Here is a 25,782-nt window from a genome sequence, read left to right on the forward strand (position 1 = left end):
TGCCTTGTGTGGTCACTGGAATCTGTTCCTTTAGCTTACGTTCAGCTAGTGTTTGGAGAGAGATGTCCTTTTTTTTAGGAGTGATAGATCTTTCTTTTGCTTTTCTTTTTTTTCTTTCTTTTAAATTGAATGAAAGGGTCTTTAAATTCTGTATTGCTTTACAATTTTCAAAAGTTTCACACACATGATTTCGTATAATCCCGTAATAACCCTTTTTCCCTCACTACCCCTATACTGCCCCTCCCTCCTTCCCTCTCCCTTCTGATAACCACTAGTATGTTCTCTATCTGGAGTCTACGGATATTGATATCTTTGAATGTGAGGAGGCAAAAAGAAAACAATGATGAAGAGAAAGAGATGGGGGGAGAGAGAGAAAGGAAGAGAGGAAGGGGGGAGGGAGGAAATAACTCTTCCAGATTGGCTCTGTGCATGTGTGTAGCTTTCTAAATTTTTCAGTATACAGGGGTGCTTTTGAATGTCCTAATTTCCCAAAGGCACTCCCTCCGCAGCTTTTCTTCCTGGTGTTTGATGCTCTGTTGTACGCCTTAACTGTAATATTTTGCCCCCAGTGGCTGTGGGCTGTTCATTAATCTTGCAAGATTTTTGAGACATCCCTGCTGCATTTCCACTCTAGGTTAGATGAAACAAAAACAAGTGCCTGTGTCAGTCTGTCAGGTGGCCCCAGACAGGTTAGAACACAGAAACACAGTCTTCGTGACTGAGGTTTGCTCTGGTCCCTCTGGAACCAGGAACCAGGCTCCCATACCACAAGCTGCCCTTGTTAAGACCACTGCCAAGCCAAGGATGGAAGAGGGACAAGGGCAAAAAAAAAAAAAAAGGACAAAGAAAAAACAAGCCACAGATCTTTGCTGCCATTTTTTAAGTAGATTCTGACAGTTTCTGCTTGATTTTCTGACATTTTTTGTAGAGGGATAGGCCTTTAGAACTGTCTACTGCATCAGTTTTGCTGATGTTATGCTGTAAGTGAGTGTTTGAACACAGCAGTCCTGCCTTACTGTCATAGAGTGAACATCTGGGAAAGATGGCTGAGCCGTTATTTTACGAAGAAAAGAAATGCCTGAGTATAAAGCTGGAATTCAAGCCTTGTTGGCTCCCTGGCCAGTGGTTTCTCCACTACCCCCCAAAGCCCAGTTTCCATAAACTACTTTGGTGACTGCCCAAGAGGATGGCCATAGCACTCAATGGACATCCAGGTCCTTGCTGAAAGGTTTCCATTACCCACAAGGCTTATCCTCAAATATGTAGTGATTTCTTCATCACGTTACTTAGCAGAAATATCCTAATTTAGGAAGGAAGAGAATATCTCTTTCAAGGAGGGACAATGTTTATGAACAGAGGTGCTGCCAGGGAACACTGACTAGGGCAGGGGTGCTTGTTGCTTCAGTTGGGATCCTAGCTGACAGCGTAATTGGGCTTGGGATGACCACATGGTTGGTTCTACGGTGTATGAATCATAAACAGACACCACAGTTTTGCCCTGTGCTGAGCTGATATGTCCTGTACTCTGCCTAAATAAAATCACATGACATTAGAAAAGTCACTTACCTGCTCTGGTGCACAGCTCCTTTATCCCTAAAATGCTGAGGTGGGTTTCGTGCCATTTTTGCACCCCTCTGAGTTATAATATAGGGATTCTACTTGTGAGGCTGCTTGATAGTAGTAGAAACGGCAGGGAGTGGGTCTGTGCTCAGTCTCAGGTTACGCAAAATTCCTTCACCTCCGCCCTCATCTACAAAATGTGAATCATAGTAATTCATCTTATTCTGTGTTTCAAGGTTGTAAGGAAGAATTAATTTAAAAAATGAGAGAATTGATATAAATATGCTTTAATGTCATAAGGTTGATGTATGAGTATAGGAAATTGCTATCAACTTTCATCATCTGGTCAGAGTTTTCTCCCTTAAATACTCTAGCAGCATGAAGAATTATTTTACATGTACACTATAAAACGCTTCTCCTGAAGAAAGAGACCATATTTTATTCACTTCAGTTTTTAGCCAGGGCTTGGCATATGATAGATATGTCTTCAATATGTGTTTTTAGTTTAATAAATATATTTTTAAAATCTTTAAGGTCTGCAATAGTTTCCCTGCTCTCATGGACTATCTCCCAGGGAGTCATAACAAAGTACTTAAAATTTTTGCTTATGTAAAAAGCTATGTTTTGGAGAAAGTAAAAGAACATCAAGCATCTCTGGACACTAACAGTCCTCGGGACTTCATTGATTGTTTCCCGATCAAAATGGAACAGGTAAAATATTAATGACAGATTGGTTGTCTGTTTGCCTGACTTTTTTTGTTCATTGACTAGTTCTGTACTTATTAGGGATATTTAAATGGTTACGGACGAAATGCTTGACCAGCACTTTGGGTACTTATGTGTGCATGGATCTGGATTGAGCATCAAAGGAGATTTAAAATTGAATTGTTAAATAACAATACATGGACCCTGTTCGTTAGGTACTAATAGGCTACCTGAGGAGAAGGAGAACATATGTCTCAGGTGAAATGGAAATACAAACAAATGAGAAATACAAAATACTGAGCTATAAAAGGAAGGTGGATGTGATCATTTCACACAGCATGTGGGAGAGTGAGAAGGAAGGGCTTAGCCTGGGTGGGCTTCCTGAATGTCCTGAGGTTTGATGTAGATCTTCAAATATTTGCAATAAGTCATAGGGGAGGGAATTTCAGGTTGGTAGAATGGTGTCATGAGAGGTTCAGAGGTGTGTTGTGGTAAAGAGACTAGATGGATGGAAGAGAGAAGCCTTAAATGAGTGTAACCAAAAATAAATTTGGACAGATGTGGAGTGGGAGGTTGGTGTCTGTCAAGTAACTGTAAACGTGAATGTTGGCAGGAGAAGTTGTGATTTGATCAGGTAGATGTATGAGCCAGAACAAGAGTAGAATGCAAATAATTACTGGGGAAGATTATCCAGCTGCCAGCAGAGTTTCTGAGCACTTTTATGACCTTGAAAAGAAATCCTGTATGCTTTAGGAGTCACCCCCTTTCCTCCCCAACCTCCCCAGCTCTAAACATTTCCAATCTACTTTCCATCCCTATAGATTTGCTATTCTGGACATTTCATATTAATGGAATTATACAATATGTATGATAACATCTTTTGTGTCTAGCTTCTTTCACTTAACAATGTTTTCAAGGTTCATTGATGATGTATCATATATCAGTACTTCACTCCTTTAAATGGTTGAATGATATTTCAGTGTGGATATACCACATTTTATATATCTGTTTGTTGGTTGATGGACATTTTGGTCACGTCGCTTTTTGGTTATTATGAATAATGTTTCTGTGGACATTTGTGTACAGGTTTTTGTGTATACATATGTTTTAATTTCTCTTGGGTATATACCTAGTGGTAGAATTGTTGGGTCTATGATACATTTATATTTAACCTTTGGAGGAAGTGTGGCAGATCAAAGGCTTAATGTAAGAGCTGAAACTATAAAATTCTTAGAAGAAAACTTGTGCATAAAATTCCACCATTTTATATTCTCATCAGCAGTGTATGAAGGTTACAATTTATTCACATCCTTGTCAGTACTTCTAATTATCTGTCCTTTTTTTTTTTTTTTTTTTGTGGTACACGGGCCTCTCACTGTTGTGGCCTCTCCCGTTGTGGAGCACAGGCTCTGGACGCGCAGGCTCAGCAGCCATGGCTTACGGGCCCAGCCGCTCCGCGGCATGTGGGATCTTCCCAGACCGGGGCACGAACCCATGTCCCCTGCATCGGCAGGCAAACTCTCAACCACTGCGCCACCAGGGAAGCCCTATCTGTCCATTTGATTCTAGCCATCCTAGTAGGTGTGAAGTGGTCTTTCCTTGTGGTTTTGATTTGTATTTCCCTGATGGCTAATGATGTTGAGCATCTTTCATGTTCTTGTTGGCCATTTATGTATCTCTTTGGAAAATGTCTATTTCAGTGCTTTGCCCATTTTTGAATTTGGCTGTTATTATTTTTTAATTAATTTTTATTGGAGTATCGAGTAGAGTTCCCTGAGCTATATAGTAGGTTCTCATTAGTTATCTATTTTATACAGAGTATCAATAGTGTGTAAATGTCAATTCCAATCTCTCCATTCATCCCACCCCCCCCTTTCCCCCCTTGGTGTCCATACATTTGTTCTCTACACCTGTGTCTCTATTTCTGCCTTGCAAATAAGATCATCTATACCATTTTCTAGATTCCACATATATGCGTTAATATACGATATTTGTTTTTCTCTTTCTGACTTACTTCACTATGTATGACAGTTTCTAGGTCCATCCACATGTCTACAAATGACCCAATTTCGTTCCTTTTTATGGATGAGTAATATTCCATTGTATATATGTACCACATCTACTTTATCCATTCCTCTGTTGATGGACATTTAGGTTGCTTCCATGTCCTGGCTCTTGGAAATAGTGCTGCAATGAACATTGGGGTGCATGTGTCTGTTTGAATTATGGCTTTCTCCTGGTATATGTCCAGGACTGGGATTGCTGGGTCATATGGTAGTTCTATTTTTAGTTTTTTAAGGAACCTCCATACTGTTCTCCATAGTGGCTATATCCATTTACATTCCCACCAACAGTGCAAGAGGGTTCCCTTTTCTCCACACCCTCTCCAGCATTTATTGTTTGTAGATTTTTTTAATGATGGCCATTCTGACGGGTGTGTGGTGATACCTCATTGTAGTTTTGGTTTGCATTTCTCTAATAATTAGTGATGTTGAGCATCATTTCATGTGTTTGTTGGCCATCTGTATGTCTTCTTTGGACAAATGTCTATTTAGGTCTTCCACCCATTTTTGGATTGGGTTGTTTGTGTTTTTGATATTGAGCTGCATGAGCTGTTTGTATGTTTTGGAGATGAATCCTTTGTCAGTTGCTTCATTTGCAGATATTTTCTCCCATTCTAAGGGTTTTCTTTCATCTTGTTTATGGTTTCCTTTGCTGTGCTAAAGCTTTTAAGTTTAATTAGGTCCTATTTGTTAATTTTTGTTTTTATTTTTAAATTGTTGAGATGTAAGAGTTCTTCAGTGTTATAGATACAAGTGCCTTATGCGATATATGATTTGCAGACATTTTGTCTCACTTTATGGGTTGTCTTTTTACTTTCTTTTTAAAATTATTTTATTTTTATTTTTATTTTTTTGCAGTACGCGGGCCTCTCACTGTTGTGGCCTCTCCCGTTGCGGAGCACAGGCTCCAGACGTGCAGGCTCAGTAGTTGTGGCACACGGGTCTAGCCGCTCTGTGGCATGTGGGATCTTCCCGGACCGGGGCACGAACCTGTGTCCCCTGCATTGGCAGGCGGACTCTCAACCACTGCACCACCAGGGAAGCCCTATTTTATTTTATTTTATATATTTTTTGGCCATGCCATGCAGGCATGTAGGATCTTAGTTCCTTGACCAGGGATTGAACCCACGCCCCCTGCATCGGAAGTGTGGAGTCTTAACCAGTGGACCACCAGGGAGTCCCTGTCCTTTTACTTTCTTGATAGTGTGTTTTGAAATTCAGAAGTTTTCGATTTCATGAAATCCAATTTATTAATCTTTTTCTTTGGTTGCCTGTGCTTTTGGTGTCATATCTAAGAAACTGTTATCTAATCCAAGGTCACAATGATTTCCTCCAAGTTTTCTTCTAATAGTTTTATAGTTTTAGCTCTTATATTTAGGTCTATGATCCATTTTAAATCAATTTTTGATAATAGTGTGAGGTATGGGTCCAGCTTCATTTTTTTGCATGTAGGTGTCCAGTTGTCCCAGCACCATTTGTTGAAAAGACTATTCTTTTCACATAGAATGATCTTGGCAACTTTGTTGAAAATTAGTGGTAAATGTGAAGGGTTTACTTTTGGACTCTCAATTCTATTCCACTTGTCTATATATCTTGCTCTTTGCCAGTACCACACAATCTTGATTACCATAGCTTTATTGTAATTTTTAATATGGGAAGTGTGAGTCTTCCAGTTTTGTTCTTCTTTCCAAGATTGTTCTATCTATTCTTGGTCACTTAAATTTCCACATGAATTTTAGGACAATCTCATCAATTTCTGCAAAAAGCTAACAGTGATTTTGATATGGATCGTGTTGAATCTGTAGGTCAGTTCAGGAGTAATGCCATCTTAAGAATACTAAGTCTTTCAATAGATGAACATGGGATGTATTTCCATGTATTTAGTTCTTCTTTAATTTCTTTCAGCAAGGTTTTGTACAGGCTAACTTACTTTTGATAGGCTATGTGTACATAACCACTGATGCTTCAAATTCACTTGAACAGATGGAAATAATAATAATGGTTTATAAGAACTCTGCTCTCCTTCTTGGCCTCAGAGTAATTTTGAGTTGAAAAGGTTAGAAAACTGTGTGAAGTTGATGTTACCAATGAGGATGACTACTTGTATCTACCAAGTACAACTGTCGATAGGGTTGTCTGTCTTAATGGTGTTGGATTACATAATATTGGGCATGCCACAGGTCATTTGGGGATTATAAGAGCCTTATTAAATTAGTGCTGGTCTAGAGGACTGGATAGGAAGAAATTATTTTTTGGTTTGTTAATGACCTCTGTAGTCATTATTTCAGATTGTCCCATTGTTATTTTCAATTTTGAATCACATACATCCCTCATCTAAACCAACCTTAGTTGTCCCTGTGAAGGGCTTTTACTCTCCCAACTTCTGACTTGTGAGAGCTTTATTCAGTCACTTCCTGACCCTTAGCATCTGTACTTGTTTCCTAGACCAAGTTGCCTATTGCCTCATATCTTGGAATACAGTAGTGGCCAGCCCCGTTTTGTCTTTGTGAATCCATTCTCTTTCTCTATAATCTATTCTAGGATGTGCTGCCATGTTAGTTTTTGCACATTTTCAACTTCATAATGGGTCTTTAGGCAACACAGAATCCACATAAATTCTTCAGTGGGAGAAGAGAATTGCAAACTCTTGATTCTGGCTTATAATGGTTTTCAAAATATAACTCTAATTTGCTCATTTCTATCAATTAAGATTGTGTTTGCCTACCAATAAGAAAAAAAATTAACAAAGGCTTAAAGAAACAGTGGGTTTATTTATCTCACATAGAGAGAGTCTCATGTTGGGCAGTCCAGAGCTAGCCCTGAAGTATCATGGACTCAAGTGCCTTCCATTTTTCTTCAGCATTCTTAAGTATATAGGCTTCATCTTCATGCTCAGATACTCATGTTCCAAGATGATGTCTACACCACCTTCACCTTCATATCTGTGTTTTGAGTATGAAGAAAGAAAGGGAGAAACTGGCATCAGTAGGCCATTGGTAAGAAGTGTGTTGCTTGGCCAATGTAGCTGCAAAAGAGGCTTGGAATGAAATTTTTAGGCAAGCAAGGGAAAAGGAGTAGGTAATGAAGATTGTGTCAGCCCAATCCGCACACTGCCATACCGTACAGTTGTTGTTTTAAAACTGCACTCCAGTGTCTAAGTTTGCTTAGCTTTATAACAATGTGTGTTATTTTGGATTGACTGTAATTATATATGCTGTCAAACTGTCAGATAATTACATCAAATAATTCCTAGGAAAAGCACAATCAACAGATGGAGTTTACTTTTGAAAACTTGATAGCCACTGTAACTGATTTGTTTGGAGCTGGGACAGAGGAAACGAACACCACACCGAGAGATGGGCTTCACCTCCTGCTAAAGTGCCAAGAGGTCACGGGTATGAGCAAGATGGTGGGCAGAGTGAATTTCAGAGAAGATATTGGGTCCTCCATCTTATTTCTCTTAGAGAAGCTTTATTTTTGAAATTTCTGTGCCACCAGCTATAAGTTTAAAATTAAAATATTTTAAAAAGGTTAAAAGTGAGACAAATTTGTACAATAGGGGAGAAAGAGTGAGAAAAGTGAAGACAGTGTGAGCAATAGCAAAGGCAGTAAAGCTATGGATTTCATCAATAAAAAATTCTGGATAAGTGTCTGGACTTCATGGGAAGGGATTTGCAGCAGGCACAGCCAGCATAAATTGGCCTAGGATTGAATATTAGTTTTCTTAAGAAGAGTCCACTTTGAATGGTAGGTATGTTTTTGCAGAAATCTTTCCTTATTCTGAATATGCAGCATTCTAATGCTAGGGTAGGGAAGATGGGAACTATATTTGTTGAAGTATAGCATCAATTCTAGAAATTTGGTAAGAAAGGCTGAGAAAATTTCCAGTCTGGGAAGTTCTTTACAAGGTTAGATTTAGAAAAAGATCTATGCTATTTAGACAAAAGAAGTGCCTAAAGGAATTTTTTCCCTTTTTGAACAACTTTATTTTTTCCCATTTTCTTGAGATATAATTAACAAATATAAATTTATATATTTAAGGTGTACAACATGATTTCATATTGTGAAATCAAATTGCAAAATGATTTCCACAATCAAGCTAATTAACTACTCTTAGCAAAGTTCAAGTATACAATACAGCATTGTTAACTATGCTCACCATGTTGTATTGATACTTTAGATCCCCAGAACTTGTTCATATTATAACTGAAAATTTGTACCCTTTGACCAACATCTCCCCATTTCCCCCACCCCAGCCTCTGACAGCCATCCCTCCACTCTTTGTTTCTATGAGTTTGACTTTTTTATATTTCACATATAAGTTAGATCATGCAGTATTTGTCTTTTTGTGTCTGGCTTACTTTTTCTTAGCATAATATCCTCCAGGTTCATTCACATTGTTGCAAATGGCAGGATTTTCACCTTTATTGGCTGAATAATATTCTGTTGTATACATCATCTTTTCTTTATCTGTTTATCCATTGATAGACACTTAGGTTGTTTCCATATCTTGGCTATTGTGAATAATGTTGCAGTGAACATGGGAATGCAGATATCTCTTTGAGATACTGATTTCATTTCCTTTGGATATATACCCAGAAGTGAAATTGTTGGATCGTATGGTAGTTCTGTTTTTGATTTTTTGAGGAACTTTTATGCTGTTTTCCATGATGGCTGTACCAGTTTACATTTCCATCAACAAGGTATAAGGGTTTCCTTTTTTCTACATCCTCACTAATACTTGTTATCTCTTGTCTTTTTGGTAATAGCCATACTAACAGGTGTATGGTGATGTCTCATTTCCCTGATGTCGAGTACCTTTTCGTATACCTGTTGGCCATTTGTACATCTTCTTTGGAAAAATGTTTATTCAGGTCTTTTACCCATTTTAATTGGGTTATTATTACTGTTATTATTATTAGCTATTGAGTTGTTTGAGTTCCTTATATAATTTGGATATTAACACCTTGTCAGATGTATTTCACAAATATTTTCTCCCATTCTGTAGGTTGCCTTTTCATTTTGTTGGTTGTTCCTTTTCCTGCGTAGAAGCTTTTTTATACTGATGTAGTCTTACTTGTTTATTTTTGCTTTTATTGCCTGTGTGTTTTTTGGTGTCATATCAAAAATTATTGCCAAGACCATGTCAAGGAACTTTTCCCCTATGTTTTTTACTAGGAGCTTTATGATTTGAGGTCTTACATTTAAGTCTTTAAACCATTTTGAATTAATTTTTATGAATGGTGTAAGATAAGGATCAAATTATATTCTTTTTTATGTGAATATCCAGTTTTCCCAGCACCACTTATTGAAGAGACTATCATTTTCCCACTGTGTATTCTTGGCACCCCTGTCAAAGAGAGTGACTGTAGATACCTGGATTTACAGATCTTTCTCAACTTACAATGGGGTTACATCCCAGTGAACCCATTTTAAGTTGAAAATGTTATATGTCAAAAATGTGCTTAATACATCTAACCTACTAAATAGCATAGTTTAGTTCAGCCTACCTTAAACATGCTCAGAACACATACATTAGTCTATAGTTGGGCAAAATCACCTGCCACAAAGTTTATTTTATTATAAACATTGAATATCTCATGTAATTTATTGAATACTGTACTGAAAGTGAGAAACAGAATCATTGTATGGGTACAGAATGTGGTTGTAAATGTATTGGTTGTTTATCCGCATGATTGCATGGCTGACCAGGAGCTGTGGCTTGCTGCTGCCGCCCAGCATTATGAGAGAGTATCATACTGCGTATTACTAGTCTAAGAAAGGACCAAAATTCGAAATTCCAAGTACAGTTTCTACTCAATGCATATGGCTTTTCTACCATTGTAAAGTGGAAAAAACTGTAAATGGTACTGTCATAAGTTGGGGACCATCTGTATTTCTGCTGTATTCATTATATTCCATTGATCTATGTGTCTGTTTTTATGCCAGTATTCTACTGTTTTTATTACTGTATCTTTGTAATATAGTTCAAAATCAGAAGTTTTGGTGCCTCCAGCTTTGTTTTTCTTTCTCAAGATTGTTTGGTTTGTTCAAGGTTTTTTTGTGGTTCCATATGAATTTTAAGATTCCTTTTTCTATTTCTGTGAAAATGTTATTAGAATTACATTGAATCAGTAGATTGCTTTAGGTAATGTGGACATTTAGAGAATATTCATTCTTCTAATCCATGACTGCAGGATATCTTTTTATTTGTGTTCTCTTCAATTCTTTTTAATCAGTGTTTTATAGTTTCTGATGTACAGATCTTTCAGCTCTTTGGTCAGATTTATTACTAAGTGTTCTATTCTTTTTGATGGTTTTATAAGTGGATTATTTTTATCATTTCTCTCTCAGATAGTTCATTGTTAGTATATAGAAACATAACTGATTTCTATACACTGAGTTGTATCTTGCTATTTTACTGAATTTGTTTATTAGTTCTAACAGTTTTTGGTGTAGTCTTTAGGATTTTCTATATGTAAGATCCTATCATTGTAAATAGAGACAATTTAACTTCTTCCTTTACAAAATGCATGCCTTTATTTTTCTTGTCTAATGCTTTGGCTAGGACTTCTAGTACTATGTTAAATAAAAGTGGGGAGAGTAGGCATCCTTTTCTGGTTCCTGATCTTACAAGAATAGCTTATAGTAATATTAATGAAAGAATTATATTTGCTTAATTGGAATAATATCAGAAAACACCTTTTGATAAAAATCCATCAATGTTGGTATAATTGGGTTAAAATATTCCTTAATAAACTGAGAGTTAAAAGGTTCTGGCTCAAAAGAGCAGGAACAAAATGGTGGGGTCATAATTTCATGTACTATTTGTTTCCCACTCACACTGGATTAAAAACATCATGCTATACATTTCATTTGGTCTCCAATATTCATTAAAAATTATAAATGGTTTTAAATAAATACTATTATACAGCTAATATATTTTACCTCTTAAAAAAAAAGAATAGCTTATAGCATTTTACCTTTTTTTTGGTTAACCATCCACTCTTCCCTTTACTTATTTATTTATTTTAAAATTAAATGCTTTACTGAGGTAACATTGGTTTATAACATTATATATGTTCCATGTGTACAACATCACATTTTGTATACACTGCAGTGTGCTCACCACCAAAAGTTTAGTTTCCATCCGTTCACTGTACAGTTGACCCCCTTTACCCATCTTGCCCTCCCTTCACTCTGCTTCCCTTCTGGTAACCACTACTCCGTTCTGTGTATCTATGTTTTTGTTTTTGTTTTGTTTGTTTGTTTGTATATTCCACATGTGAATGGAAGCATACAGTATTTGTCTTTCTCTGGCTCATTTCACTTAGCAAATACCCTCAAGGTCTACCCATGTTGCAAATGGCAAGATTTCTTTCTTTCCTTCCTTTCTCCCTCCCTCCCTCCCTCCCTCCCTCCTTCCCTCCTTCCCTCCTTCCCTCCTTCCCTCCTTCCCTCCTTCCTTCCTTCCTTCCTTCCTTCCTTCCTTTCTTTCTTTATCTCTCTCTCTCTCTCTCTTTCTTTCACTGAGTAGTATTGCATTATATATATACCACATCATCTTTATCCATTCATCTGTTTATGGCCACATAGGTTGTTTCCATATCTTGGCTATTTTAATGCTGCAGTGAACATAGCGGTGCATATATCTTTTTAAATAAGTGTTTTCATATTTTTTGTATAAATACCCAGAAATGAAATAGCTGGATCCTATAGTAGTTCTATTCTTAATTTCATTAGAAATCTCCATACTCTTTTCCATAGTGGCTGAACCAGTTTACATTTCCACCAACAGCATATGGGGATTTCTTTGTCATTGAATTTTGGCAGTTTTAATATAATGTGTCTTGGAGAAGGTCTTTTTGCATTGAGGTAATTAGGTGTTCTCTTAGCTTCACACACTTATATATCCAGTTCCTTTCCCAGGTTTAGGAAGTTCTCAGTTATTATTTCTTTAAATGAACTCTTTGTTCCCTTCTCCCTCTCTTCTCCTGTGGGATACCCATTATCCTTATGTTGTCCTTCCTAATGGATTCCAATAGTTCTTTTAGAATTTCTTCAATTTTTTTTTAACACCCTATTTCTCTCTCCTCTTCAACCAGAATCATGTCTAGATTTCTATCTTCGGGCTCCCTAATTCTCTCTTCCATGGGATGCCCTATTTCCAATGCTTTATAACAGCGGTCCCCAACCTTTTTCGCATCAGGGACGGGTTTCGTGGAAGACAGTTTTTCCACGAACGGGGGCAGTGGGTGATGGTTCAGGCAGTCATGTGAGTGATGGGGAGCGATGGGGATTGGCAGACGAAGCTTCGCTCACTGGCCCACCACTCACTTCCTGTTGTGCGGCCCAATTCCTAACAGGTGGCCCAGGGGCTGGGGACGCCTGCTTTATAATGTGTTCTTCATCTCATTTATTGCATGCTTCAGCTCCAGATTTTTTTTTTTAATGTTTCAGTCTCTTTGGTAAGGTCTTCTTTCTATTCATTAACTTCATTCCTTAGCTCATTGAACTGCCTGAGTTTTGCTGTATCATGTTGAATTTGAGTTTCTTCACGACAGCTCTCTTGAATTGTCTATCAATTAGATCTCAATATTCTGTAATTTTCAGTTTGGCTTCTGGAGAATTTTTATGCCATTGTTACGATGGTGCTTGATGAGTTGTTCTTCTATTGGTGCATTTGAAGTAGCAAACACCTTTCTTCGTTAGGTAAAGGTGCTTTGTCTTTCTTTTAAACTTGTTTCTAACAATTCAACAGGCTTGTAATTGGAGGCCTTTTTGTTTGTTTTCAGTAGATGACACTATAACACAGGTTTTTGGTTTCTCTTACTTCAACTGCCTCTGGCTATATTTGAGAATTGGCACTTTCCACCCCACTGCCTTTGCCAGAGGTGTTGTTCGGTGCCCTCATTGTCACTGGTGCCTTGCTGTTGCTGGTGTCACTGCTATTGCTGGCATTGCCGCCTGGGGCACCAGAAAGGCAGGCACCTTGCCCAGGGTCGTCTGTGCTGTGGGCTTCACTGCCGAGGGGGGAGGGTGGGAGTTGGAGGGCAGTTGGAGCTATGGTCACCTCTGCTGCATTAGGGGTTTTCAGGTTCATGGGTGCTGCTGCTGTGGGTGGGAGGGTGGGGGTCCAGAGTTGCAGGTGCTTCCACAGCTGAAGGGACAGAGTCACAGGTCCTGCTGCCACTTCTCAGTTCCCTGTGGCTGTGGGTGCTGTTGTGACTGGGAGGTCAGAATTGTGTGCAATGCCCCCCCCCCCCCCACCGCTACTCCTGGATTCTCTGGGGCTGTGGGCTTAGATGCCATGACTGGGTGCCAGGATCTCAGGCATTGCCTCACCTGTTCCCTCCATTCTGCCTCCTCTATGTGTTCCAATCCACCCACCTTTAAATGTAGAGATGTGTGGAATTCTCTGGCATCCTCATGTGTTGGGCAGAGTTCCCTTTGTTGAGTTATGGACGTTGAACTGGTTGTAGATTGAAGGTGGGGACAAAGGGAGTGTCTCACACTGCTGTAATGCTGATGTCACTCCCCTCACCGTTGAGTATGTTAGCCCTGGGCTTGTCATATATGTTGAGAGACATTCCTTTATTTTGTTGAGATACATTCCTTCTATACATAATTTGTTGGGAGGAGTTTTTATCATGAAAGGATGTTAAATTTTGTCTAATGTTTTTTCTCCATCTATTGAGATGACAGTATGATTTTTATCCTTTATTCTATTAATGTGGTACATCATATTTATTGTTTTGCATATTTTGAACCATCCATATATCTCAAGGATAAATCTGGCTTAATCATGGTGTGTGATCCTTCTTTTTTTTTTAATTTTTTTTAAAATTCATTTTATTTATTTATTTATTTTTGGCTCTGTTGGGTCTTCGCTGCTGTGCGCGGGCTCTCTCAAGTTGAGGCGAGCAGGGGCTACTCTTCATTGTGGTGCGCGGGCCTCTCACTGCAGTGGCCTCTCTTGCTGCGGAGCACAGACTCCAGGCACGTGGGCTTCAGCGGTTGTGGCTCACGGGCCCAGCAGCTGTGGCTCGCCAGCTCTAGAGCGCAGGCTCAGTAGTCGTGGCATATGGCTTAGTTTCTCCACGGCATGTGGGATCTTCCCGGACCAGGGCTCGAACCCGTGTCCCCTGCATTGGCAGGCGGACTCTTAACCACTGCGCCACCAGGGAAGCCCGGTGTGTGATCCTTCTAATGTGCTCTTGTATTCAGTTTGCTAGCATTGTGTTGAGAATTTTTGCATCTATGTTCATCAGGAATATTGGCCTGTAATTTTCTTTTTTTGTACTTATGTCACACTTCAAAAGGAATTTTATTATTCCAGAAGTCTGAGTCCAGAAAAATGGTGTTTGCCGTAAGAATTTCCTTTCAGGGCAATAGGTTTAACTTTTATGAACAATTTAAAAAAAAAATTATCTTTAAGCAAATTATGTTTTTCTAGGTCAGAACCCCATTGAAATGATGATAAATTAATTACAAATGAGAGTTATTCCTGAAGAGTCAGGAGATCTCATGTAGGAAAATGGAGGTTTCATAGAGGGTGCTGGTTACAAGGTTTAGAAAACATCTATTTCAAAATGGACTAGGTGGATAAAGCAGTTGGGAGAGGAGACACCAAGAACAAAAGAGAAATGATAAATTGAGGCTTCTCAGTAATTAGAAAATTAATTACTAAGAGTTTGAAACATCTGCCTGAGCATTTGCAATAATTCTAAATTGGCATCTAAAAATTAGGAATTGAAATACGTGTTAAAAGACCAAGAATGTACAAAAGAGTCAACATAATCATAGTTGTCTTACTTGTACAGTATTTACATAGTCATAATGATATAAACAATGAATAGTGATATAATAAAAAATTGATATAAATATATTGCAGAAAATTGAGTGAGGGGAAGTTGTGCGTGTGTGTGTGTGTGTGTGTGTGTGTGTGTGTGTGTGTGTATGTGTATGTATGTATCTGTTTGTGGGTACTTATTTTGTATGGGGTGGTGGTTGAGATGTAAGCCCTCATCTCACTTACCAGAAAGTCATTATACATTGTCTAAAAATGGATAACTCAGGAAATAAAAGTAGTAATTTTTAAAATAAATTTATTTTATTTATTTTTTTATTTTTGGCTGCATTGAGTCTTCATTGCTGTGTGCAGGCTTTCTCTAGTTGTGGCAAGTGGGGGCTACTCTTCATCGCGGTGTGAGGGCTTCTCATTGCGGTGGCTTCTCTTGTTGCAGAACATGGGCTCTAGGCATGCGGGCTCAGTAGTTGTGGCTCGCAGGCTCTAGAGTGCAGGCTCAGTAGTTGTGGCGCACGGGCTTAGTTGCTCCACGGCATGTGGGATCTTCCCGGACCAGGGCTCAAACCTGTGTCCCCTGCATTGGCAGGCGGATTCTTTAACCACTGCGCTACCAGGGAAGCCCTAGTAATTATTTAGAAATATGAAATTTAAATTTCAGAAGAAACTGCTAGAATGCTTCAAAGTGGCCACCTTTGGGAGGAGTATGAGGATTAAAGAAGATAGCATTCAGGGCTTCCCTGGTGGCGCAGTGGTTGAGAGCCCGCCTGCCGATGCAGGGGACGCGGGTTCGTGCCCCGGTCCGGGAAGATCCCACATGCTGCGGAGCGGCTGGGCCCGTGAGCCATGGCCGCTGAGCCTGCGCATCCGGAGCCTGTGCTCCGCAACGGGAGAGGCCACAACAGTGAGAGGCCCACATACCGTAGAAAAAGAAAAAAAAAAAAAAAAAAAGATAGCATTCAAAGTTGCAAATAAATACACAACACGTGTACAGTCACACAAACCATACATACATATACATCAGTTACAGAATTTGATTTTTAAAGTGAAATTAATACTTGATTCCTGTTTTTTCTTTCTGCGAGGACAGTAATTTCTTGAGTTCATAATGTAATATTTAGGAAGCCGGAAAAAGGCAAGTTCCTGGTGCAAAGGTTGCTCTGCAGCATAATTTGGGCATCGGAGGAGCAGTAGTGGTCACGCTGTACAAGATGGGTTTTCCTGAAGCTGCTGGTTCTTTGAGAACTCATCAAATTGAGGCTGCTCCAACCAGCTCTGCAGTTGATGGATTTAAGGCAAATCTTGTCTTTAAGGAGACTGAGAAGAAGCTTGAAGAGGAAGGGGAGCAGTGTGTGAAGAAAATCGGTGGTATTTTTGCCTTCAAGGTGAAGGATGGCCCTGGAGCTAAAGAAGCCACCTGGGTGGTGGATGTGAAGAATGGCAAAGGATCAGGGCTCCCTAACTCAGATAAGAAGGGCGACTACACAATTGCAATGGCTGACTCCGACTTACTGGCTTTGATGACTGGTAAAATGAATCCTCAGTCGGCCTTCTTTCGAGGTAAATTGAAAATCACTGGCAACATGGGTCTGGCTATGAAGTTACAAAATCATCTTCAGCCAGGCAAAGCTAAGCTGTGAAGAACTCTCTTTGCTTAACTTTGAAAATCAAGATGAGATGTATAGATATATGTCCATATATTTCATTGTCAGAGCTTAGATTGAAACTACACATTGGCAGATAGCGTATTTGTTTTTAAATGGGTGTGACCGATCCTGTTTTTCCTAAGCTCTGGGTGACTAGAACCTGATGGTATACTACTGCGTACAACTGTGCATTAAAAAGTTAATATGGTAATTATGGTTTGGGGTAGCATAAAATTAGGAATAGCAAAATCCAAAAACTGTGTAAACAAAAGCTCTCATTTTGCTTATAAAGTATATCTGAGGGGCTTCCCTGGTGGCTCAGTGGTTGAGAGTCCGCCTGCTGATGCAGAGGACACGGGTTCGTGCCCCGGTCCGGGAAGATCCCACATGCCGCGGAGCGGCTGGGCCCGTGAGCCATGGCCGCTGAGCCTGCGCGTCCGGAGCCTGTGCTCCGCAAAGGGAGAGGCTGCAGCACTGAGAGGCCCGTGTACCCCAAAAAAAAAAAAAAAAAAAAAAAGGATATTTGAGGATTATTCTGCTGAAGACTCAATTTAAGTTTTCCTTGGGAGAACTAGGGAAGAAACAATACCAGTAGCTGGCCAGTAATTAGTGTTGTGCACTTAATGACCTTAATCTGTTTTCCACTGATAATTTATAAAATTCTGTACTGGGATGTTTTTTTAAAAAAATCTTTACAGTTTTGCATTTCATGCCATCAAAACAGTATTTTCTTCCCAAATCAAAGAAATATGATCAAGGCTGGGGAGAAAAAATATATAGCTGAAAAAAGGCCTATTTTTTAAAACAAAAATATTTTTAAGTGAGTTTCCTTCTTGGAAAAAAATCAATGTATTAGAATCATAAAACACTGTTGTTAAAAATAATTGAACAAATAAAGTTTGCTTTGAGATAAACAGTTTTCAAATTATAATCTCGTATTAATTTAATTAAATTTGTAAAACTCTCCTTCCTTTGTTATAATTTTCCCTTTTCATATGTTTAGTTGAACAAGGCACATTTAATTTACCTTCCTAGTTTTGTTTTTTGTTTTTTTTTTTGCGGTACGCGGGCCTCTTACCGCTGCGGCCTCTCCCGCTGCGGAGCACAGGCTCCGGACGCGCAGGCCCAGCGGACACGGCTCACGGGCCCAGCTGCTCCGCAGCATGTGGGATCCTTCCGGACCGGGGCACGAACCCGCGTCCCCTGCATCGGCAGGCGGACTCTCAACCACTGCGCCACCAGGGAAGCCCCTTCCTAGTTTCTTAAATTCAATTTAAAGGAATACTACTTTTTATTCCTTTTTTTTTTTAAAGGTAAATTTCATATCAGACTTTGGCATGTGATGTGTTTTCCCTATTATTACCTTGCTAGTTTTTCTCATGCTAATGTTATTTCTAATAACTCGGTAAGATGTGGGGTAAAATAATGTTTTTGGAAGAATGTTTAATAGAAAATTAAAATAGCTCTTCCTCAAAAAAAAATGTAATATTTATATTTGAAGCATTTCATAATTTCTATTTGTATTAATGATCCTGTATGCTAATATATAGGTGTGCACAGATATATCTCAAAGCCTAGCTTGTATGAAAGTCATTTGTACCTATATTATGGCAACTCATTCTGTATGTCTAGGTGTCCTTCTGGGCCTGTAACTGATGTTTATAATGATGTTGGAACACCTTCACAGAGCTTTATGTAACTCTTAATTGGTATGCAAATGTGGTATGTATTTTCCTGTTTTTCCATCAGTCTCACTTGTGTCTTATCAGCTAAAGTCCAGAAAGAGATTGACTGTGTGATTGGCAGACACCAGAGTCCCTGCATGCAGGACAGGAGCCACATGGATGCTGTGGTGCATGAGATCCAAAGATACATTGACCTTATCTCCACCAACCTGCCCCATGCAGTGACCCGTGATGTTAAATTCAGAAACTGTTTCATCCCCAGGGTGCTTTAAACATTTGATACAGGTTTTTGTGTGGACATAAGTTTTCATTTCTTTTGGGTAAATACCGAGGAGTGGGAGTTTAAAGTTAAATGTTTAACTTTATTTAAAGTTTAACTTTATTTAAAAAACCCACCAAACTGTTTTCTAATACGGCTGTGACATTTTTCCCTCCTACTAGCAATATATGAAAGTTCCAATTGCTGGAGGTAGGTACCCTCCAACACTTGCCGTTGTTAGTGTTCTTAAATTTTATTTTATTTTAAATTTATTATTTCTTATTTATGGCCTCTGCCCTATTTTTTGTTTTGTTTCTGGTATTTATCGGCATTCCTCCAGCCAGATCACCTCGTTCTACCCAAAACAATCCAATACGTTTTGAAAACCATTTTGGAGGGGCTGTTCTTGGGTGGTGGTGGGAAAGGGAGTTTTGGCCAGAATGATATTGACTGGTAGGGGAAAAAAAATCAGAAAAACACCAAACCAAGTACACGCCTCTCCCCACATACACACCTGTATTTATGTACCCGCACACATGGCCGGCCAAGCCGGCCCTTGGGGGCTTTGAACAATCATCTCAACGCCTCTTTCCGTTTCTCTTGTCCTGAGTATGGGTAGGGGCGAATGGGGAGAGATTTCAGATCTGTAAATATTTTTTTTTTTTTTTTTTTTTTTTTGCGGTATGCGGGCCTCTCACTGCTGTGGCCTCTCCCGTTGCGGCTCCGGACGCGCAGGCTCAGCGGCCATGGCTCACAGGCCCAGCCGCTCCGCAGCATGTGGGATCTTCCCGGACTGGGGCACGAACCCGTGTCCTCTGCATCGGCAGGCGGACTCTCAACCACTGCGCCACCAGGGAAGCCCTGTAAATATTTTTAAAGCGAAGAAAATAAAACATTTAAAGCATCGTTGTTAACTTTGGTGGAACTGATTGTCCGGTGTGCTAACGCTGGAGGTTTTCTCGCTTTTCCGTGTAAGGGCTTGCAGGCGCGTGTCAGATGTCTGACTCGCCCCACGTGGAAGGTGGGGCGGGGATGAGGGGTTAAAGGTTGGGACCTTGGCGCCACCCCGTGAAGCCACACCCCTTTCCGCTGGCTGGTGGTGCCCATAGTCCCCGAGCGGGCTGAGGCTCAGCCTGGCTGGAATCCAGCTTTGGATCCCGCGCCTACAGGGTCGGACGGCGGGTGGAGGCAGGCCTCACTGCTGAAGCGGTGGCCTCTCCGAACACGCTTTTTTGCAGCACAGGGAGTGCCTAGGGGTTGGCGGCAGCGAGGCGCCGTGCGACGTGGTCCAACCTGTGATACCAGCCTCCCCTCCGAGGGCGCAGGGCAGGTGGGGCGGCGCTGCCTGGACCAGGTATAGCGCCCGACTTGCTCATCCCCCATCCTGGCGCGACAGCCTGGCAGCGCTCTCAGCTCCGGAGCCGGTGGCACAGTTGCGGGTCCCCCGCGCGGCGCGGGAACTGGGGGCAGAAAGACGGCCCTTCGCCTGAAGCGTCATGAGGCCGGAGACTAGGCAAAGAAAGCTCGAGAGGCAAAGGCTCCTCCCACACTGTTGTGTTGTTTACGGTTTGCATTGTGCTCGCTAAGAGGCCGGGTCGCGGGCAAGCACGTGGCCGCTGGCCCTGAATGGGACCTGGGTGCGCTGTCTGCGTGCCCACCAACTTCCACGCCCCAACACTTGCCGCCGCACCCTCTAAATTTTAGACACTGAAGTGGTTGTGTAGTGATACCTCATTTTGTTTTACTTCTATTTTCTCGGTGAATAATGATATTTGGCTTCTTTTCATATGTTGATTGGCCATTCGTATGTGTTCACTGATAGTGTTTGCTCAAAGTCCTATTTTTTATTGAGTTTCCTTTATTTAATTATTGCAATTCTTTATATACTTCGTGTGCAATCCCTTTGTCATGTCTCAGTGTTGCACATGTTTACTCCCGGTTTGTGTCTTTTTCTTTCTTTTTTTGGTTTCTAAGAATGTATTTCAAGGAGCAGAAGTTTAAAAAAAAAGCATAGTTTAAAATTTTTATGAAGTCCAGTTTATCGATTATTTCTCTTATGAGTTGGGCTTTTGTGTCATATTTATTTTCCAGCACATGCTATCAAATATTTATGCTTTTCTTTTTCAAGTTTTATACTTTTAGCGTTTATATTTAGCTCTATGATCCATTTAAAGTTCATTTTTACTTATGGAGTGAAGTAATGGTCATATTTCATTTCTTTTCTTTTTTTTTTTTTTAAATATTTTTATTTATTTATTTATGGCTGTGTTGGGTCTTCGTTTCTGTGTGAGGGCTTTCTCTAGTTGTGGCAAGCGGGGGCCACTCTTCATCGCGGTGCGCGGGCCTCTCACTGTCGCGGCCTCTCTTGCTGCGGAGCACAGGCTCCAGACGCGCAGGCTCAGTAATTGTGGCTCACAGGTCCAGTTGCTCTGCGGCATGTGGGATCTTCCCAGACCAGGGCTCGAACCCGTGTCCCCTGCATTGGCAGGCAGATTCTCAACCACTGCGCCACCAGGGAAGCCCCTCATTTCTTTTCTTTATGGTTATCTACTTGTCCCAGCACCATTTGCTGAAAATATACCTGCTTTTAAAATCTTAAAGTAACATTTTCCTGTATTATTTGTTTTAAAATATGCAAGGCAATAATTTTAAAAACAGAATTATAGACCTTAAATACGATAAACTTAAGGGGTGCAATTACCCCCAGTTTTGAATTTAAAAGATTTTAAAATTTAAATAATATTTAAACATACAATGGATATAAATATTATAATATATGAAATACATATGAAATTGTGTATATATCTATATTGTAACTACCTGTCTGTCATCTGTCTATCACACTTAACACCTAAATACTTCAGTATGTATCTTCTAAGAACAAATGAACAAGGACTTTATCTACATAACAATAAAAGCATTCACACTAAAGGAATTATCATCTATACAATATGTTTTTCTAATATATATATATACTATAATTACATTTTCTCAGTTATCCTAAAATATCTCGTGTAGCTTTTTTTGAGGGAGCATCTAGTGTCCAATCAAGGAACAAGCATTTAGTTTGATTATCTGCCCCTTTACTCCCCTGTTATCAAGGACAGTTCCTTTTCCTATGTTTATTTCATTTTAATACACTGACAATTTCGAAGAGTCCAGGACAATTGTCATATTAAATGTTCCTCAGTCTGGCTTTATGTGATTGTTTTCCTGAGATTAGATTCCAGTTGTGTGTATTTGGCAAGAAAATTACTTAGGTGATATTGTGTATGTCCCACTGCATCACATTTCGGTTGAAGACATATAATGTCAGCTTATCCCATTATGGGTGATGCTAAGGTGATCACTTATTAAGGAGAAATCTGCCATATCTCTCCATTGCTGCGGTTCTGTTTTCATAGATAATTAATTAAAAATCTGTGGCATGGTACTTTAAGACCTTGTGAATATACTGTTTCCCAAATAATTCATTCAACAGTTTTAGCATTAATTGATGATCTTTACTTGAATTGTTGAAAAATGAGAATTTTTCTAATTTATCATCTCTGTTTTTTTAATCTAGAATTCATCCATAACAAAGTGTTCCCCCACATTTTAAAATTAAGAAAAACAAATTTCATCCCAAAGATAAATGCTCACTGGTTGTTAGCGTACTTGTTGATATTATCCAAGAAGTCACTTTTCCTCTTGGGAAAATTTTCTTTCTTACTGCAGTAAAATAAGTATAACATAAAAATGACCATTTTAGCTATTTTGAAGTATACAATTCAGTGAAATTTAGTACATTCACAGTGTTGTGCAACCATAGCTACTATCTAGTTCCAGAACATTTTCATCACTGCAAAAGGAAATCCACCACCCGTTAAGCAGTCATTGCCCATTCCTCACTCCTTATAGCCCCCGACAACCACTAGTCTGTCTCTGTATGGATTTGCCAGATGCCATTTTTGATCAGATCAGACCTCTATTTTAAAAAGCCCTATAAACAGATTCCAAATACATCTGACTTTTCAAGAGCCCTCAGAGGCTTCCATTTTAAACTATGATCCACAAATGAGATGTAAGAAAGCTGAAATGATGAAATAGAGTCAAGCGTGGGATACAGACAGCAGTGTCCAAACGTTGTCATAAGTAAAGGGGATTCAGAGATCTAGCACCCAAGTAACCAAGTACACAGTACTTCAAATGCTATTGGAGGACACTTTAGTAACATCACTGCCACTGGTCTTAAACTCATCCCTGTTTATTACTTTGGTCTGTCTGTCTGGAATTGCCACTGCCCTTCTTTGGACCTGGGACTCCTCATCTCTAGATCAAAAGATGGGACTAAATGACTTGTAACATTTCTACCGCTCCACCACCTCTTTATAATTCATTTATCTTCATCTTTCATTTCAGGGCACGACTATAGTAACATTGCTGAGTTCTTTGCTACATGATGACAAAGAATTCCCCAACCCAGAGGTGTTTGACCCAGTCCACTTCCTGGATGAGAGTGGCAACTTTAAGAAGTGTGACTACTTCATGGCTTTCTCAGCAGGTAATAAAAATTAATGTCCTTAGGTACTTAGGGAACAAGACACCTTTCTGGAATTGGTTGGAACTTAATGATGCCCACTCTGGGGCTGAGAATCTGTGACCCTTTTTCCTTGGAGTTCAGGGACATCTATTTATTGTGAAGCCTGTTATTTTGTGAACAATCAGTTGGGTGTGTATTCAGAGTAACATTTTTGGGGTTTGGTTTTGTTTTTCTAAAATCGTTCTTGAGGCAGGTGTGGTATATATGAGAGTGCATCACAGTGGGCATCAGAAAATCTCAGTTTAAATCCTGGTTTTATTAATTATGAGCTATGTGACACTGGATGTTTCTGTTTACCCAGAATCTTCCTTTTACTCATTTGAAAAATACAAAATTACAGTCTCTACCTTCCAATGTTTATTTTGGTGGGGTAGATGTGGAGTTTCAAGGAAAGAGTCATGTACATTTACTTATATAATTACTTTATCTTTGGTCATTCAAGATGTTTGAATTAAGTTAGTGTTAACCACGAATTCCAAGAACGTAGATCTGGTTGAAATCAAGCGATGTTTATTTGGGGTTTGTTAGGACCGTAGCCCAGGAGACACAGATCTAAGAATCACTTAAATTGTGTTCTTCCAGACTACAAAATGGGGAAATTTATAAAGGCAGAAAACCACAAGGGCACATAAATTTTTTGTCAAGAATTAGAATTGTAGATGACAATATGTAAGGATGCTTGTAAGCAAGAATTTGTTGGGGTTCGAAATGGTTACATAGTTGCGAAGGGGGAGGGGAACTTTGAAAATACAAAATTGTAGCAAGCACCTGTTAGCATATATTGTTTTGAAAATGACTGGTGGAGTCCTTGAGTTTGACACAGTTGGGAATTCAAGTTCTCAGTGATGCAGGAACATATCTAAACACATCCACAATGAGTATGTGGCTTCATTTTAGGTGTCTGAACCATAGTTATTCCATTCTGATTTTTAAAGGATCTTAAATATGTCATCATTAACTATATTATGTATAGGCAAATGTAATATTAATACAGTACATTAAAATATTTAAAAACCTTTCATTTTCAGGGACAAAGTGTCCTAGTGTTAGGTATAACATTACAAGATAAACATTAAAAAACAAAATAAAAAATCTTAAAATTTGTATGGAAACAACAAGACCCCGAATAGCCAAAGCAGTCTTGGGGGGAAAAACGGAGCTGGAGGACTCAGACTCCCTGACTTCAGACTATGCTACAAAGCTACAGTAATCAAGACAATATGGTACTGGCACAAAAACAAATACAGATCAATGGAACAGGATAGAAAGCCCAGAGATAAACCCACGTACCTATGGTCAACTAATCTATGACAAAGGAGGCAAGGATATATAATGGAGAAAAGACAGTCTCTTCAATAAGTGGTGCTGGGAAAACTGGACAGCTACATGTAAAAGAATGAAATTAGAACACTTCCTAACACCATACACAAAAATAAACTCAAAATGGATTAGAGACCTAAATGTAAGACCGGACACTATAAAACTCTTAGAGGAAAACATAGGGCTTCCCTGGTGGCGCAGTGGTTGAGAGTCCACCTGCCGATGCAGGGGACACCGGTTCGTGCCCTGGTCCGGGAAGATCCCACATGCTGTGGAGCAGCTGGGCCCGTGAGCCATGGCCGCTGAGCCTGCGCGTCCGGAGCCTGTGCTCCGCAACGGGAGAGGCCACAACAGTGAGAGGCCCGCGTACTGCAAAAAAAAAAAAAAGAAAAGAAAACATAGGAAGAACACTATTTGACATAAATTACAGCAAGATCTTTTTTGATCCACCTCCTAGAGTAATGGAAATAAAAACAAAAATAAACAAATGGAACTTAATGAAACTTAAAAGCTTTTGAAAAGCAAACTACAGACAAGACGAAAAGGCAACCTTCAGAATGGGAGAAAATATTTGCAAACGAATCAACGGACAAAGGATTAATCTCTAAAATACATAAACAGCTCATGCAGCTCAATATTAAAAAAAAAATCCAATCAAAAAATGGGCAGAAGACCTAAATAGACATTTCTCCAAAGAAGACATACAGATGGCCAAGAAGCACATGAAAAGCTGCTCAACATCACTAATTATTAGAGAAATGCAAATCAAAACTACCATGAAGTATCACCTCACATCAGTTAGAATGGGCATCATCAGAAAATATACAAAGAACAAATGCTGGAGAGGGTGTGGAGAAAAGGGAACCCTCTTGCAGTGTTGGTGGGAATGTAAATGGATACAGCCACTATGGAGAACAGTATGGAGGTTCCTTAAAAAACTAAAAATAGAATTACCATATGACCCAGCAATCCCACTACTGGGCATATACCCAGAGAAAACCATAATTCAAAAAGACACATGCACCCCAATGTTCATTGCAGCACTGTTTACAATAGCCAGGACATGGAAGCAACCTAAGTGTCCATCAATAGATGAATGGATAAAGAAGATGTGGCACATATATACAATGGAATATTACTCAGCCATAAAAAGGA

The 25,782-nt window shown here is 39.5% G+C and overlaps 2 protein-coding genes across 2 annotated transcripts in view; both read left to right on the top strand.

Moving 5' to 3' along the window:
• Nucleotides 1-25,782, top strand: part of LOC116741310 (cytochrome P450 2C18-like) — a 47,403-nt gene that overhangs the window by 18,552 nt on the left and 3,069 nt on the right. The window contains 4 exon segments of the mRNA XM_032607591.1: nt 2,095-2,271; nt 7,582-7,723; nt 18,551-18,729; nt 23,127-23,268. Of these exon segments, the coding sequence (XP_032463482.1) occupies nt 2,095-2,271; nt 7,582-7,723; nt 18,551-18,729; nt 23,127-23,268 (640 nt within the window).
• Nucleotides 16,320-16,967, top strand: LOC116741583 (non-specific lipid-transfer protein-like). Its single transcript, XM_032608380.1, has one exon. The coding sequence runs from the start codon at nt 16,347-16,349 to the stop codon at nt 16,773-16,775; it is 429 nt and encodes a 142-aa protein (XP_032464271.1). The 5' UTR covers nt 16,320-16,346; the 3' UTR covers nt 16,776-16,967.

This window comes from Phocoena sinus, chromosome 16 (assembly GCF_008692025.1).
Source record: "Phocoena sinus isolate mPhoSin1 chromosome 16, mPhoSin1.pri, whole genome shotgun sequence".
NCBI lineage: Eukaryota > Metazoa > Chordata > Mammalia > Artiodactyla > Phocoenidae > Phocoena > Phocoena sinus.

Coding starts and splice junctions, on each gene's coding strand:
- LOC116741583 (XM_032608380.1), top strand. CDS start 16,347: ATGGGTTTTCCTGAAGCTGCTGGTTCTTTGAGAACTCATCAAATTGAG.